The sequence below is a fragment of the Vigna unguiculata genome, chromosome 7 (genome assembly GCF_004118075.2).
Source record: "Vigna unguiculata cultivar IT97K-499-35 chromosome 7, ASM411807v1, whole genome shotgun sequence".
Classification (NCBI taxonomy): Eukaryota; Viridiplantae; Streptophyta; class Magnoliopsida; order Fabales; family Fabaceae; genus Vigna; species Vigna unguiculata.
In genome coordinates this window covers 11,318,730-11,337,079 of record NC_040285.1, presented here as the reverse complement: position 1 = coordinate 11,337,079, position 18,350 = coordinate 11,318,730, and the positions used below count along the sequence as shown (strand labels likewise).

At 34.5% G+C, this 18,350-nt stretch overlaps 1 protein-coding gene across 1 annotated transcript; it reads right to left on the bottom strand.

Annotated features, from left to right (window-relative positions):
* Window positions 1-9,589: 9,589 nt before the first annotated feature.
* On the bottom strand, window positions 9,590-14,232 carry LOC114189656 (importin subunit alpha-9). Its single transcript, XM_028078287.1, has 11 exons — window positions 14,090-14,232; window positions 13,703-13,925; window positions 12,806-12,959; window positions 12,565-12,667; window positions 12,092-12,276; window positions 11,712-11,791; window positions 11,107-11,257; window positions 10,855-10,936; window positions 10,691-10,749; window positions 10,314-10,619; window positions 9,590-10,119 (listed from the first exon to the last, which is right to left on the bottom strand). The coding sequence occupies exons 1-11, from the start codon at window positions 14,139-14,141 to the stop codon at window positions 9,955-9,957; spliced, it is 1,560 nt and encodes a 519-aa protein (XP_027934088.1). The 5' UTR covers window positions 14,142-14,232; the 3' UTR covers window positions 9,590-9,954.
* Window positions 14,233-18,350: the final 4,118 nt, after the last annotated feature.

Sequence of the window (18,350 nt, the reverse complement as noted above, 5' to 3'; positions counted from 1 at the left end):
TAAATAATTAATTAATTAATAAATGCGGGTAGAAGGCACCTTTATGGCATTAATTGTTGTTTAATGTGATGTGGAAAAGTACTAGCTTAGGTGGTTGAGAGTACTTTAATTGTGTGAGAGGACTTGGGTTTGAGTCTTATGTATGCCAATTATGTGTTACTGTTTTATGATTTATTTATAATAATATGTAGGAGTATGGAATTTGTAATGTAAACTGTTTTTGATTAGAAGGTATCACCAAATGTGATTTGGCATAGTGGTTGTGCTTTGGCCTTATGTGTGGGAGGTCATGGGTTCAAACCTTGATGGGCAAAGAATAAGCTTTATTTTTGCTAACTACTACGTCATTGGCAAACCAAGGAAATCCAATTTTCTTCCCAATTTCAATCAAACTTTCAGGTTAGGGGAGCGGACTAAGTCCAATAGGGGTTACCGTCAGCTACTAAGTCCAATAGGGAACATTATGAGTTGTCCTTCTTCCACAAGTCTAGCTCGAAGAAGGAAGAGATAAGAGGGCCCTATGGAAAATGTGGTCATAAATCCATAATAGAGTCCGACCACAACTATCGAATTCATTATCTTCATGCATAAGAATACTAGATTCTCCAGTATAAAAGATTGAAAAATCATCTCAAACCTCTCTTTTTCTTTTCTATTGCAATTTTTGGATTATTATATAGTGATTTGGATGTTTTTAGCAGAGGGAAGTCCCAAAAGGACTATGAGGTCATGGTATATTTTTATTGTGCATAGCTCACCCTATCTATGTGTGTATGGCGATGATCAAATAATTTGTTATCCGAGAGCAGATGATGTGACAGGTGAGCCAGCAGATGCGTAGACTCGGAGCGAGGGCTAGCAGGAGATATTTTTGTGTATATATATATATATATATATATATATATATATATATATATATATATATATATATATATATATATATATATATATATATATATGTTTATTACTTTCGCTTTGAGAATATTATGTAACCCTGGCGGGAGCCATTGACTTTTATTCAGTTTCATGAATTTTGGACTCCTGGATTTATGGATATTAATTTTTAATGATTTATATTTCCCGTGTTTTGGGAAATAGTGTATATTTTAAATGCAGTATTTATTTTTGAATTTTTATTTGTTTAATATCAGTAATATTCCTTAGGGATGTTACAGTCATTATTAACATTCAAACTCAGTGATTAATGCAAACTATTAGTGTTTTATTATCGTTCTCGACTTCTTGAATTGATTTATTGCATATTTGTGGATATCTGATTATTGGACACAACATTAGAACCTAGACTAGAATAGAACAATTAATTGAATGAGCATTTATACATGGAGTTCCTCATTGGTCATTCTTAACATCTGAACTCGGTGATTAATGCAGACTATTAATAAAAAAAGATCTAAGATATTAGGATTTTTATTATTAAGTTTAGACTTGTCTCTGAGACATTAGGACTTGTTAAATAGTGGTGGTGTGAATGCTAGAGTTGGAGGTATATTGTTTAGTGTTTTCATATTGATTTTGTGCATGAAATCTAACCCGAGTGCAGTCTTTATCGCATAAGAATTTACATAATTTTAATTGCTTTCTATATTTTAGAATTATTTTATAAAAAAATCAATACTTTTTACTATTTTACAGTTTTTAGCCTTAGTTAGTAAATAATCATAGTTTTTCTAAACAACGTAAGTCTCTTGGGAAAACGATATTTGGACTTATCCATTTTACTACTTGTACAATTTGGTACACTTGTCAATATTGTAATAGTTCTTACAAGACCAAATATACCTTGTAAGGAATTTCTCCAATTCTTTTTGTGTACTCTAAGCTACAACTTCACACCTTCTAGTCAGGATGTCCTAGGTACTCATCCATCCGAAGATGAAAGAGGGTGTACCTGCAAAATATACTCTGAGGCTCAAATTAGCCAAGTGTGTCAAACAATATTAAATACGATAATAATGGAACGTAATTAATTTACCTCATTTACTATGTTATCAATATCATGTTTATGGGCGTTTACCTGGATGGGTCTGATTCGCGTGGGTAATTACCTTGATTAACTTTTCCTAATACTATGCTAATATGTTTTAGCCTTTGCCTTAACTTAATCTCATTTTGCCAATGTTAAAGACGTGGCTGATATGATGTCGTTTTGGTCAGATATACCTAGGTCGAATACACCTTAGCCTAGGTGGTCGATATGTTCTCAAACTTATACAATACAGTAGCCCCCCACACTTGACGTGATATATGTTTGAGTCTTTATACTATCGCCATGATGTTGGTCTTAGTCTGGCTGGTATGTGCAAAGAAAATTTGTATTTCTTTTGTCGTTTGACCTTATAGGTATAGTACCCCCCTAACCTCGGGGAGCATAGTAACAAAGAGGTTTGATTGATAGGTGTCAGACTTGTAAGGTTCGATGTGACATTGGGAAGTCCAACAATTGCGATAGTTGGCCATTAGATCTTAGGAGATCATATGATTGAGATTGAAGAGGTGGGAGATGAAGAGCCACCAAGATTATTCTATAAATAAGAGACACATTTGTCTATTTTCAACACCCTACTCTAGCATTCTCCTTCTACTATAGACATATTTTCAAAGAGCTCTCAGTTTCTTGTACCGAGTGTTAGTAGGTAAGTCTTCTAGTCTTCTGCTAGTGAAAGGCCGAGTAGTAACAACTCTAGGTCTATTTCGTTATTGAGTGCCTCGTCCTCTAGAGCCCGAGAGGTCATTATAAAACCTAAGGCTAAGATTGTGGAATCGAACTTGCCGAGGAGTAGGGTTATGAATCAGTAGATCCCAAAGTCAAGCAGTATTTCTCTAAGTTTAGATGGTCGTCAAGCCTCATGTTATGGGAAAATAGTATGTATATATGTATGACAAGGCTGAGGTAGAGAATAAAGTATCTTTCTACATAGTATATGCCATAGATAATGTATGTCATGGTCGAGAGGGTTATGAACAAGAATTTTTTTACATGTAACGAGATTTCTTTACCCAACTTCATATTCGCCTTCCCTTTGACGAGCTTACCATGCGTGTACTTTGTCTTTTGAACGTTACACATACCTAATTGCATCGAAACAACTAGGAATGTCTCTAGGCCTTCTAATTGATTTGAACGGCAGTGAGTCCCTAATGTTTTCTCCATTTCTATAGTACTCGGCTTAAGTCACTTGTTAGGTGGCTATCTTTAGGGTCATAGTGAATCCATTCGGCCATTCTTACTTTTATGATGAAAACAACAATCCAAAATTCCTCTTTTATTGGACCGACAATTCTGTAAAATACAAAGACTGATCGAGGGATATCATGATCGATGAGGATAAAAGAACCTTAAGTATCTTGGACAAGCTCCTTCGTAAGCTTCCCGCTAAGAAAAATTGTTAAGGAGTACTTGTCACCTCAGTTGAGGACTAACCTGCTTGGTAAGCTTCTATCTTTTGCTAACATAAGTTAATTTTGAGCAAGAATAATGAGCTTCTATCTTTTGCTTGGTCACCTCAGTTAAATTTGAAAACTTATCAGTCTTTGCAAGAATAATGACCCAATGTGAAGCAAATTTTGGAAAAGAGGATGTGTTTCGTAACCTCAAAACAAAATGTTGGCTGAAAGTATAGTGTAAGGGGAAGTCAACTACGATGAATGCTCTTATAGTCAGTACTCATCCTCCTCAAGCTCTTCCCTAGAAAATACAACCTTCAAAGATCCTAGGAAATTGTAAATAAAGGAAGAGACTGCAAACTGAACTAGATCTGCATGAGAGTAACTCTGGCTTAGTTATTGGAGGGATGGGAAGACTAGTTGGCTCACAACTGAACATAAAACCAAAGAGCAAAGCAAGGTGATTGATGAGAGCAACCCTCAAACTTTGATGCAATATTTTCATGAACTACAAAGTCGGACACTTGTGTTCGGTGACAAAATCACTTAACTTTTCAAAAAGTAAATTAAGAATGAGAGGAAGCTTAAGATAGCCAACGAGCTAGCAATATTGACAAAGTAGTATGCCTTGGATAAGGGTGCTTGGAAGATGGAATGAGAGAAACTTAAATGGGAGAAGGATATAAAAAGAAAGAAGTTGAAATCTTGGAGGACCTGTTGTCTAGATTTAGAAAAGAAAAGTATAAGGAGACGAAGTTGACAAGTGCTTTAGTTGCCGAGAAGAATGCACAGGAAAATGCAGAGTTTGAGTCCTTCAAGTATCAGAAGCTCGTCCTTATCGAGCATAGCAATGGGTTTTTTTAAGGCACTAAGGCAAGCTAAGCTCTTTTAGTTTGAAATGGTGATTTAAGCTAAGAAGGGGGGTTGAATTGGTTGTTTAAAACTTTTTCAAAAGCATAAAACCCCTTTTGATTGAATCAAATAGACTGTGAAATTCGAATGCAAAAGCTACAGAACAGTACACTTTCAATCGGTCAAAAAATAAAATAGTAGACTAATTTGTTCTTGAGCCTATGAAACAATTAATTAAAATTTCAAATCCTGAGAATTTATGCAAAATGCAAAATTCGTAAATTTAACTCAACCAACACACTTTACATACAAGATTTTTTCCAATCAATATTTCCAACAAGTATGCAACATCATATTACACAAAAACGCAATAAAGCACAACAAAGAATGAATTACTTGGCTTTCTTGAGTTTTTAAAGTGATTTAAAGTGAATGAGATGAAGAGAAGAAAATGGCACATTTTTTTTTATACTAGTTCACTCAATCACAGAGCTACATCCAATTTACCAGGATAACTTGAGCCTGGTTTCCACTTTATTCAAAAGTTTTACAAATTACACACCAAAATTACACTTTTGAACAGAAAAAACACTCAAGATTTTTGACTCACAAAAATCTAGACTAACATGCTGCAAGAATCACATTTATAGACGTTAAATCACATCAAGTAAACAACCTGAGGCACAAGAACTATAAAACTTGATGGTGGTTTTTCCTAGGCAACCATACACAAGTTCTTCAAGCTAATCCCAAGCCAAAATTCCTCCAAGATCAACCAAGATCTTCAAATTTTACTTTGCAGTTGTGTAATGTAGAGAGAAAGTTTTCCAATGATGAATGACAAGTTTTCGTGCTCAAAAATTCATAATTGTGTCTCTGCTATAGAAAATACAACTTATATAGCCTGGTTTAAGTGAAATCAGTCGATTGAATTTTCCGTACAATATCTTGATTTCACTTGATTTAAGTGAAATCAATCGATTAAAAAACAATTCAACTAATTGAATACATTCATACCAGAAACTATATACAATAAACATTTTAACCTGTTAAAACTCATTTTAACAGATTAAAAATGACAAACTAAGACTAACAAGACATCTAACCTATGTCATATAGCCTACCAACATGATATAACATCTAATCATTACATATTATTTCCATATTTAATACACTAGAAACATAATTCTCAAATGGATCTTCATCAATTTTCATCAAACATATGTGATATTCATGCACTTGGCTTTATCAAATCTTTGCTTCAAGATTGCTTGTGCCAACAAGCTCATCTTCCAAATACCAATCAAAGACGAGCGCTTTGACATAAACAAGGATGTCTCCAATGGTGTTCTCATGGATGTCAATGAGATAGCAGTTCCGCATGCCAATGCCAACAACATTGTTATGAAAATGTCAAAGATGTCGCTTAAAAGACCACCCCAGAACCTTCTCATTCCTTATATCTTAGAATTTCTTGCCATATTGTGAATGTTGAGGCCGATATATACATAAGGTTGTTAATAACACTCAAATCCTTTAAGTGTTATCGTTAATAAAGGTTAAAGTAATCATAGTCGAACTTAGAAATTATTGTCAATGTTCAACCAGGATCGAGATGGTTCTCAGGAGGGAACTATGAGAAAATGTTCAACTAGGACCGACAAGGTAGCCAGTAGGGAACTACAAGAGATGTTCAACAAGGATTAACAAGGTAGACAACAGGAAACTACGAAAAAAGATCAACTAGGATCGCCAACGTAACCAGTAGGGAGCTACAAGTTCAACCAGGACCGACAAGGTAGCCAACAAGGAATTACAATGATATTCAACCAAGATTGACAAAGTAATTGGTAGGAAACTACGAAGAATGTTCAACCAAGACCAACAAGGTAGCAAGTAGGGAACTACGAGATTTGTGCTTAAAGACTAGCAATTTTAAGATAAAGCATAAACAACACAAGCATATATAGGAAACCCCTTTTAAGATAAAGCATAAACAACACAAGCATATATAGGAAACCCCTTTATTTTATTGAGGAAGGAAATAGTACATTATGTGTTACAAGATTAACTAAAGCCCGAAAAGTACTCCAACCAGTAAGTGCCTTTGTCAGCATCTTCCACTACTTGGAATAGTCCTTCCCAATTAGTTGAGAACTTGCCTTCACTTTTTCTAGCACTATTAGCAATGTGTTATACCAAATCACCCTTTTGGAAGGTTCTTGGCCTTAATTTTGAGTTATACTTCATAGCTACTCTTTGTTTAGTAGCCACTTCTTGGATTTGATCTTTTTGTTGCTTTTTAGTAACAAAATCTAGATCGATATGAAGACAATCCCCATTGCTACTTTCATCATATCATTGTCGCTGAGAATATGGCTCCCCTATCTCCACTAGAATTAGGTTTAAAGCGCGATAATTTACGCACATCTGTCATCCCCCATCTTTCTTCTTCAAAAATAATACTAATACTAGAGAGGCAAAATGACTCGTATTGGGTCGAATCCACCTATTAGCAAGGAGTTTCTCCACTTGCTGTTCAATATCCAATTTCTAGACATGAGGGTAGTGATAGGATTTTACATTCACTGGTGCCATTGTAGAGAGAAGCAAAATAGAATGGTCAAATGGGCGTCGAGGAGGGAGTGAGGTGGTTTCAGTGAAAAGGTGCAAAAATTGAATGTGAGTCTATGCCATCTCTAATGGCTTTACTTGTAAATAATATAATTAGGTTACTCATCCCATTTGGACTAGTTGTTGTAGTTACATCAATGATAAAGAAACCTTATCATGGTCCATAGTACCCAAAAATGATGTCCTTGAATGATAATTTTGACCTCTTTACAAATCTTCGAACAAGTCAACTCTTCCTCGCTTACAACTAAGACCTTCAAATACAATGTTGGACACTTTGCTTGAATGAAGTTATGTGTACTGTCTTCATCTACTAAGACACTCACGGACCTCTTATTGATGTGGCCCAAAACTTGAATTGTGTTTGTCACCCCTAAGCCTGATAAGGCATTAAGGCTGAGTTAGGCCTTGTGGGTAAAATCCAACCCGCGTGGATCCCCAACACTAGGATTAAGGTCAGATGGGACCAAGTTGGAAGGGAGGAGTCCAATAGAAACATCCTCACCAAGTTCATCATCTTCAACAACAAGAAGGGGAAAACAAGCTAGACAACGATGATTCTTTGAGTATTGTTGATCACAATTAAAACAAAGGCCCTTTTTTTCTCTTTTCTCAGCCATCTCTACTTCTGTTAATTGCTTAAAATGAGTACGTGGTGATGGTGTCGACAATAAGGGTGGGAATGAGTGTGACACAATTGTAGAAGGAGTAGGATTTTGGATTGAAGGAGGCTGCTGAGTTAACGGTGGTTAGAGCACCGTGGTAGGCAACCACTGAGATATGGGTTGTGGATTATGCACTCGAACTGTTTCAATCATTTTTCTTCGTGCAAATGAGCTCGTCCAATTACCTATGTTAAATTCAAAGGTTGAAGGGCAACCACTTCCCAAAGAATTTTCGGCCAAAGGAGAAAAACAAAACAACTCAGAAGAAATGTCGGTGGCAAGCCCTCCACACGGTTAGCCAAGGATTCAATCTCATGGAAATAAGTACTAACATCGGAGGTCTGATAGAGCTTGAACAACCTACCTTTTTTATCGTTGTACACACTGGGAGCAAAACGAACTTCCAAGGTAACAACAAACTAGTCCATGAGATCAATTGGTTGTTCTTGTGCATCCATTGATACCATGCTAATGTTTGGCCATCAAGGTAGGAAGAGACAGCGGTGATGGTTCCTCTATCGAAGTTAGTTCATACTCAAAGAATTGTGTGATTTTGAATAGCCAATCATGGGGTCAACAACTTTGACACGAGGAACATTGAGCTTGAGTCAATAATGTTGAACCGCGACCATGGAATCTCTCGGACTAGGGCTTAGCGACGGAGATGGGGAACGATTTTCCAATGTTGTAAGGGCCACAAAAACCTCCTCCAAAAGATGTAATACCTTATTGAAATGATCTAATAGATTGTTTCTTCTGAAACGGAATCCTTCGACCATGAATGGAATCTCTTAATGACAACACCAAATGTTAAAGAAGAAAGATAAAAAAAACTGTTAAATGCAGAACTAACATCCTAAAGAAATAGCAAGGGAGAAAAATTGAAATGGATATTCTGATATATCCTTCATTCATTCATCATAATCGTTTTTATAACAAACCCTGAACAAAAAGACAAGCATCCAAAAGCATTATACCCCTTAGCAAAAGGACAAAAGACTATTTCTAATAAATATTTGAACATGACTTCCATTGACATAGAGTCTCCAATCATTGGGTCTTTTAATCACTCTCTTAGGCCTAGAATCAGCTGCCCTTTCTCATTCTCGTTGGCTTGGGGTAAAAATTGGACCTCGTCATTTGGCCTAGTGTTGAAGGCACAACATTGTCATTATAATGCAGGGCCCTCCAAATGAACAACGGCAAGCTTCACCTTGAATTCTTAGGAGTATTATCAATCAAGTAATTATTGCATTGGTATATCCTATGATTGACACTTTCTCCATTAAAATGAGAAAAATCTATCCTAACTAACCTTGTCCCCCAAGCACAGGGAGAAATGCAACACTCCCCCACGAGTTAGAAGCTGCATGCGGATTATAGGTTTGTTCCTCAAGTTTTTGTTTCAACAGTTTTTGCTTGATTTTGTTTCAAAGATGTTGTCAATGTCTGCTGCAGATCCGTTCACTCCATGAAACCAGAATCCACGCGCATGTACAGTTGTTCTTCAACACCTTTTATTGCCTGAGCATTACGCATAGCATCTGCCATACCAAAAAAGTTTGCCCTAGCTGATACAAATTGTTAAGAAAAATTTCTAATTCTAGGAGATTTAAACAAGACCCCGAATAACACAAAATGAAAGAACCTTATCATAGTAATGTTTCGAAGGCTACATTGAATACTCTCAAAAGGATCAGAATTCTCTAAAATTAGTAGCTGACTTTCTACTCACAGCCAATCCTTCTAACTGCTCTTGACAGTTTTCTAACAGGCTAACATAACCTTCTCTTAACAAGTTTTATTTCATAACACTATTCATTTCGGAATTGACTTTTCAAAAAAAATTTTTTTTACATTACAAAAATAAATGGAACATATTTTTTTACCCTTTTGGTGTTTTACAATTTGAAAATTTGAAAATTGTTTACTTCAGCCGACAGGGGATAACTTAAATCCGTGCGCAATTATTGTGTCACGCTCGAATGGTTAGACTGAATTATGCAGTCAAGGTTAATGCAAGAAAGGTTCAATTAAACCATATAAAAAGTTAGGAATCAAATTCTGGGAGTGTACTGAACTTACTGGTAACTGGTATCTTTTGCATATAGGCACTACATTCTAACAAAAAGAACTGGAACAGAAATACAAACAAAAATTTTACATTTCAGCTATCTTGTATGTACTAATACAAGGGCTACCGAAAGTGTACAATCTCAAGCCCTGTATAATTTTATCAAACACAACAATACCAAAACAGATTCCTTTGGCTTTCATAAAGAATCGTTGATCAGCAATGTCATTGACTTGTATTGCTCCATATTTGACATGTGGCACGAGGCAAGGCAAGCATTGTATGGGTAGAAATGACAGTGAATCTCGCTAGTTTGATCCCTACTTAGACATCAAGCCCATAGTCTTCTCCAAAATATTTGTCAACTAGAGTATTTGCCATGGTTCTCAGATCTTCATTTTCATGAAACTGAAATCTTTCCATGGCTTCAATCCCATCTTCTTGCTCTACAAGCTTTGGGCCCTCGCCATTTGGCATCCCCCTCAGGACCTACCAACACAAGAAATCATAATCAACCAGGGGTTTAAATCTTAGAACTTGGTATGCTCTTGGTTGTGAGGAGTAATTTTGTCATGATTGGACAAACGAATAGGCCTGATTTAGTCACTAAACCATGTGAATAGACGTGTTCTAGTCAAAATATATAGAAAGTAATTATTTAGACAACCATTGAAATCTCTTACGAGCTCTGTCAACTGAAGTCCAAGCCTTGCAGCTTCAATATCAGCAGACCTAATCAAATCAATAAAACCTGGCAAGCATCCTTTTTCAACAAGTGAAACCATGTGCTCCAGGACCAAACTTGGCTTGCCATCACCTTTAGTCGGGGCAACACAAAGGTTTCCTAATACATAAGCCACTTCTTTTCTTATATCAAATGGAGCGGCAGAAAGAAGTTCCAATAGCAAAGGCACTGCTTCACTAGAATATATCAACTGTTTGTGCTCAACAGAACCAGCAGCTATATTAGACAGCACCCAGGCTGCTTCCTGCATATATTATGAAGCTTCTGTTGATTGATCCAAAGATAGATTCAAAAAGTAAAAATTAAATTTTGTACCTTCTTTAAGACCCTGTTTTGACAATTCAGACATTTTACAAGAACTTCTATGGCATTAGCTGAAAATTCCAATAAAATACAGATGTGAGAATTTCATCCATCCTGTTTAACCAAAATGAATGCATTCATCTTAGCCGAAAAAAAAAAATGAAAAATTTACTAGCCTGCAATTTCACGTCCAGGAATGAGAACCGCATTAATTGCATGGGAATCGCCAGCAATGAGATTACCTAAACTACGCAAAATCTAGAGGAATTTCCCTTTATTATTAGAAACAACAGACCAATGAGAATAACATAAGCATTGTGACTTGAGTGTATTGATATATGCTAACCACAACAAAATGTCACAGATGCCAAGAGACACTTTTGCAACAACTGAACAAAAAAAAAACATAATGCAGTAGAAATCATTACCGGAATCATTAATGGCAAATTGTTTGATGTTGATAATTTATTTACAAGTAATTCAAGTACATCACTCTTCACCAGCATGTTGGTAGCTATATTTGAAAGGGCAGACAGATAAACCACCACCCATGCTACTTCAGTGGCCAACTCATCATCCCTGAGGTGAAAAAACTATTATTAAGACAATAATCAGGACAGCTTTGCAGGGTATATATTCAATGAGTAGAAAAACTTGTTATTCTGCAACACTTAAGGAAATAAGTTTCTCACAAGGTCATAATACTAAAACAAGGATTTGAACTATCATCACTTCTGTCTTTAAGCTCATAATAAACCTATAGAAAAGTGAACTTCATAAGCATACAAGTTATAGGCATACAAATTTCAGTTTCAAGGAATTCATTCAAATAAGTCTGGAAATTACAGAGATAATTTTGCTAACATCAATAAGAAATAGTTCAAATGGGAAAGAAATGGCACAATAATTTGGAAGGTTTTCACTGATATTAATTGAATTCACATTGTTGCCAGAAATCAGGCCAAAGGTAACACTGCTACAGACTAAGAAATGACCAAGATAATACAACAAGTAGTCCCAAAGTAATACTCACGCTTTCCTCAAGTGTCGAATGATTGCCTCCAATACTCCATCAATACGAACGAGTTCTGTAGCAGCTTTAGGATCTGGGCCCTACATGCAAACATAATAAAGTCATGTTCAGTTTCCAGAAAGGAAATCACGTCATGGCAAACACATGTTCACAAACAAAAAATACATATGGAATGTTACATCTTACACAAATCACAATGCAAAAGCAATCACAATTTTAATCACAACATAACACATCTCAGAAAAAAATGACCCCACCATACAAGCAAATGGACCATGAATGTACTAGAACAGCCATTATTAAAGTGTTGTAACAAAAAGGTCGATCACCAAAACAAACAATATGCAATAAGCAACTTATTTAATTGTTGTATCTGAAACCTTTATTAGGTTAGACAAAGCCCAGGCAGCTGTTCTAACAGTAGAACCTCTGTCTGGTAGCATCATTCTTGCAAGAGGTAGTAAAGCCCCTTGAACTAGCAGAACATTCCTCAAGTCTTCACCTTCACCAGCCACATTTCCCAGAGCCCAAGCACACTGTTCAGCAACAGGTGGGTAACTCTTTTCTGCAGACAGGATCATTCATGAATTTAAAGGGTCACTGTAAATACTAAAATTATTAAAATAGTCTCAACCTTCAATAACAACTTTGTTATAATAATGCTGAATAGAGTATAAAAGAGGACATTTAAAAAAATAATTATGTTTCCATCCCTTTTAGATACAACAATATCTTACAATTCTTTAAAAATTCAAGCTATAAGAATTCCTAAATCTTTATTATATACAAAATATAAATAGAAATAATAATTAACTTCTGTAAAGGCAAAAGGAATCTCAAAGTGATCACTCACCCCCAATATGAGCAATAAGTAAGGGCAAGGAAGGCAACAATGCTTTTGTTTCTTCTGGATTCCCTGCAGCAATATTTGTGAGACACCAAGCTGCCTCAAGCAACTGCAGAAGCCATTGACCTCAATATATAAGCTCTAAGAAAAAAATTTCCCACTACTGATCCCATTCAATATGCATAGCAAGCATAGGTAAGGCTTTTGTGACATTGAACACCACTTAAAGGAAGAAAAAACTTCAGACCTGTTCATCTGGAGAACCAAACGAAAGACACTGCACAAGAATGGGTACAGCTCCAGCTTTAAGGGCAGACTCAACAGGAGGAAATTCAGATCTCGACAGCAAACGCCTTAATTCTTGAAGGGTCCCAACTCTTTTCTTCACCGCACCCTTCCCCCTATTGATTGAACACGTATAAGGCAATGCTTAAGCCAAAGTTAATGAATATAAGAAGTACATTAACATAATTTAAGTCTTACTCAGATTGTATAAAAACATAGCCAAGACAATACTGAAAGATTTAATAAAAGACCAGTAAAAGAAATAAAACAACAAAACACCAATCATTTAGTGTATAAGTTTCCTTCATTCGTGCATCCTCCCACCTCAATCAGAACACTCGTAACATTAGGTGGGTTTTACATCCTCAGACCAACAAAACTATTGGCTAATTATATGTTTCAACTACACAATTTCAAATAAAACAATTTTCACAAAGTCGCAAGTACTTTGCCCCCATTTACTCATAATAGTCCTCTGAGTTCACCACAAACTACAAATAATTTACTAAACCTCTTTCATTGTCTTACCATAACCACCTCTGTTTGGATTAACCTCTCCACAAACAAAGCAGAAGAAGAAAATAAGAAACAAAAAAATGAAATTAACTCCACCACAAGCTAAAATTAGCTTATGCCTAAGCTAAAACAACTTCGGGGAGACTTCGGGAGAAATTAACTCCAAATTAGCTCATCCATAAGCTAAACATAATTAGCTTACAACTGAAATTAATTTGATCTTTTCTTCTCCGAAAGCTTACGGAGAAGTTTTCTCTAAAGTCCAAACAAAAGCCGAATTCAAAAACAACCAACACTTCAAGCAAGATGAACATTGAAGACCAACAAGTTCGGAAGAGCTTACTGAAAAGCAAGGGCAGATTTCAAATTTTCCACGGCCACCGAAGTCTGAGACTCCAAATTAGATTGCTCTTCATCAATTAACATGTCACTGCCAATGGCAACTTCGAAGTCGCCACCACCAATGCCCACCCTGCAGAGTCTTTTCGCTCGCATCAGCGATTCCCTCCTTTCTTTCCCAACTGCTACTGCATGCTCTCGTCTCCTACTAGCGGCGGCATTCCCAACTGAAAAAAAAAAAAAAAAACACGATTGAATCTCTCGATTAGGTTTATTGTCAGAGTTCAAAAATGGAGTTTTAGAAACCTTAGCATTTCTCTCTGATTTTTTTTTTATTTTCTCAATTTTGAACTGCTGAGAAGTGAAAACCTAGGGATGAATAGAAACACACCTGAGGACTTTATAGGATCCCTCCTGTTAGAAGTGACGCCGGAATCGGCCATTGCAGAGAAGCTTAGCGAGTATGCTTGTTGCGTTTTGTGAGTGAAGGGTTTTTGCAAACTGACGGGTGAGTAAGTAAAAGGTTTTCCATGAAAGAACAGGTAAACTCTAGTAATTTTTATACGAGCAACAAAAAAATATTAATATACAGTAAATTTTAAAATATAGGTTTAATTAGTATTAATTATTAACAAATTAAATTAAACTAACAAAATATAAAATAATTAGGCTTTAATTAGGCTTAAATACCTTTTTGTCCTCATTTTCGTAGTATTTGTTGCATATGGTCCTCGTTCTAACAGAATGTTTAAAATGGTCTCCATTTTTATTAAAATATTTAAAATGGTTCTTATTTTCGTAATTCGTATTTTATTAGGTCATTCTTTATAATATCATTTAAATCATTAACGAAATATATTATATAGATAACGATTTATATTAAGGTGTGTTATGTATACACGTGCCTAAGTGAATTTTTCAATTTAAAGCTAATATAACAATATTTATTCTAGAAGAAACTTTTAAGTATAATGATGTGCCATGGAGTTGTTAAAGTAACGAAAATATATTACAACATTTAATATTTATGGAATATTTGTTTTTTGATATTGTAATACTAAGTCAGAATGATATTTCTATGCACGAAAATAGATGTTTGATTAACTTTTTATATTCTTTGAAATAGTTTTAAATTTTAAAATACTTAAAAATTAAAAGCAGAATGTAAGGTGTAATAGAATTAAAAATAGTTTCTTTTATTTATATGAAAACATAATTTTTTAACTCTCTTGTGAATAAGAATGATCTCGATAAATAGTGTAACCTCCTTGAGAATAAAGTTCATTAACAAATGTTTAAGTTTAATTAAACTAGAAGTCATTGACCGTTTCAAATTATCAACTCAATTGATATGGTCAGTATCTTGTATTGTTATTATTTATTTATATTTATGAAAAATAAAAAATATATAATTAAGTTGAGTTGCTCATGAATAATAGTACTTTTTTTAATTAAGCTCTTGATAAAAAAGAATGTACTATTTTATTGGACATTTAAAAAATTTATATTTTTAAACTAAATCTCTCATATCAATTAGCATGACATGTATTTGATTTCGAGTCTCGAGCATAACATCACCAATTTGAACAAATCAAACTTTGGAACATTGATTATTTTTACTAAACAATAATATTTCTTGTCTTGTATCCACTTTAGAAAGTTCTTACATAATTTTGTTCATTAACTTACTTTATGAAAGTATTTGTCCTTTGTCATCCAACAAAGAGGGAATTCATTCCTTTCTCAATGATATCTATCAAATCTAAATTATTTGCTTTCAAATGTGACAACATTTTCAATCTCCAAAATTATATTTTTCATCTTTGAATTCTCGAGGGTAGTTTGTTTGTTGGTCATCGGCTTCCATTGAATTTGTTTGATGGATTTGTTAGAAATTAAATCATGAGAAAATATTTTAATTGTTAAAATAGTTGAATTACAGGAACAATTTTACACGTTTTTGTATTATTTTAGGAATAATAGCGTAACGGTAGGAATTGTATATATTAATTATAGATACTCTATCATGATTTAATTTCTAACAGGATTGAATCTCTTTCCTGTTAAGGATTTCCTCTAGAGACTAGCTCTACGACCACTTGTTGGTGTAATGTGACTCTAAATGGGGATGAATAGAGCTTGTAAACAAATTTAAATTCTACATGCACAAACAACTAAGCAAACAAACAAGTAGACTATTAAAAAGCAAATAGTGAGGATGAAGAAAATGTACACAAAAAGATTTATATTGATTCACCTCCACCTGAATCTACGTCCAATCTCTTAAGAAATTTGCTTAAAAATTCCACTAATCAATACTTTTGACTAGTAACGAGTATCACTCTCTCCAGGTTACATGAGTTTTAACCTCTTTAGTACATGAGTATAAACCTTTCCAAGCTACATCAAGTATTAACATCTTTAGGTATCATTCACAATTTCTCCCTGGGATAAAAAAGAAACTCTCAATTATAATGAATAATTAGAAAACATTATCACAATATGAGTGTACAATTCAGCTCATAGGTTAGAACATCACTCAGTGAAGGATTTACAATAAGTAAGATCTCAACCCAATTCACCAATTACCAATGATGTGACAATTTCTCAACACTTTGATTTTTCTTTGTAATAGCTTCATTAATCTTCTGGTTTGACTTTACATCCTTTATATAGTTGTTGCATTTGATAATTGTTGATTTTTTTTATCAACAAAAAATATATAAATAATAGGACAGCTTAGGGTGTCCTAAGCCATATATAAAAATTTACATAGTTATCCTATACATAAAATTCCTTCAATATCACAAAGAGTTTTACATTACAACAATCAAAATCTACTCATGTTATTCTTGTGCTAGCAAAGCATTTTGATTAAAAACAACACTTTTTTTCTATTTCAAAGGTTGATCTTCCTTTCTAGCTAATGTGTTCTCGTGCTTACCACCTGATTATATGTTTAGACTTTGCCCCTTCAAGACATCTCTAAAGATATTACAAAAAAGTTTCCTTCATTGCATCATATATCTTATGGCTAGCCTTCTCCATATCTAACTAAGTGAGTTATATGCAAAAAACAACTATGTATACACACATACACATATATTGTGCATATCTGCATAGAACAAAGATAAATTAATTCATCATATAAATACTAATGGCTCTCATTGTCTTATACCTTTATTTTATCCCAAAGGGTTTTATCTGTCATATGTGCATCCAAGAACTACCCACTTACTCAGTCATTAATGTGTCATTTCAAGGATTTTAAACAAGTGATAATGCTTAGACACTAGTCAGAATATGTAAAATTGGCTTTTGAGTATTTACTAGTTATCCACCCCTAAGTTTTAAGTTGTGCTAGAGTAAAGACCTCTATAACATCTACCAATTTGTTGGGTATTGGGCTCCCTTCCTATGTGGAGAAAAAGGCCCAAAACTTGAGAAGCCTATGTCTCACTTAACCTAGTGGAGAGGGGGTTATAAAATAAAGAGAGAGGCAAAACAATAGAGTTAGAACACACTGTAAGCCCTAACACATAGAGGGAGAGGTAGAGGGAAAATTCTGTTCACATTTTTCACAGAGCTGTCATCGTAAATTCGGCACTACGGATTCGTTCACTGTTGGATCGGCTGAAATTTTTACAGCAGGTTCGGAACTCATTGTTCTTCATTCTGATCAGTCGGATCGTTGATACGAGGTCTGAGTTAGGAGATATTAATTTCGCACTGCAGCAGTGATATTATAGGTTTTCCTCTCTTGTTCTTCTCTATTTTGAAAGCTTTGTTGCTTTGTTATTTTGTTGGGTGTTGGCACTAATTTGTGCTATTGATTGAGACTCTTTTGTACTCTTGTTGATCATAGTGGAGCTATTTCTTTGGTCTGGACGACTCATGATTTTTAGCCTTGATTTGAGGGGTTTTCCACGTTAAAAATCTCGGTGCCTTTATTTGTGCTTTTGGTGATTTATTATTGCTGCTCTTTGATTATTGCTCCTCATAGATTCTTGCAAGTTAGGGGAAATTATATCCGCTGCATTCTCTGGTATATTGTTTGTGTTGTTGTTTTCCCCATCACAATTCACTCTTAAAAAAACTTTGTTCCTTTGATCCCATAGAGCCGACAAAATTGCCATCCATATACAACCCATATACTATTTTGTTTACTATTCAATTCCAAATTTGCAATGGTTCATCATAATCTTCTTGATATGGAATGACTTTATCAATTCTTTAATTTTATTTTTTTCAACTTGAATCTTAAGTTCATTCTTAATTTGTTGATGCTATTATAATTGAGTGAGCTCAAACTTAATTTGAATTTTGCTCTTGCTTCAACGTTCACAAATGTCCCGTTAAAGAAACTTTGTGCAATATATCTCTACATTTGAATTGTTAGAGTAATATTATTTCACATTCAATCAAATAGTTCGTTCATCAATCATTTCCTAATCTTCATTTGACTTGAACGTTTGATTCAAAAAATTTCTTCTTCTAGAATGTAATCATCACAAGATAAATTTCTTGAATGTTGTAGCTCGTAAAATTAATTATCTGTATTGAATACTTAAATCAATATATCAACTCTCATGATCAATCAAAGATTAAATCATTTAGCAAAACATCAAAGTGTGTTATAATTTGTTCTATTA

Excerpts from the sequence above, each read along its gene's own strand:
- LOC114189656 (XM_028078287.1), bottom strand. The coding sequence starts at position 14,141 with ATGGCCGATTCCGGCGTCACTTCTAACAGGAGGGATCCTATAAAGTCC. Across the intron at positions 13,926-14,089 it reads GGATCCTATAAAGTCCTCAG|TTGGGAATGCCGCCGCTAGT; the intron begins GTGTGTTTCTAT and ends TTTTTTTTTCAG. Across the intron at positions 11,258-11,711 it reads ATTCGACACTTGAGGAAAGC|GGATGATGAGTTGGCCACTG; the intron begins GTGAGTATTACT and ends TTTTCACCTCAG.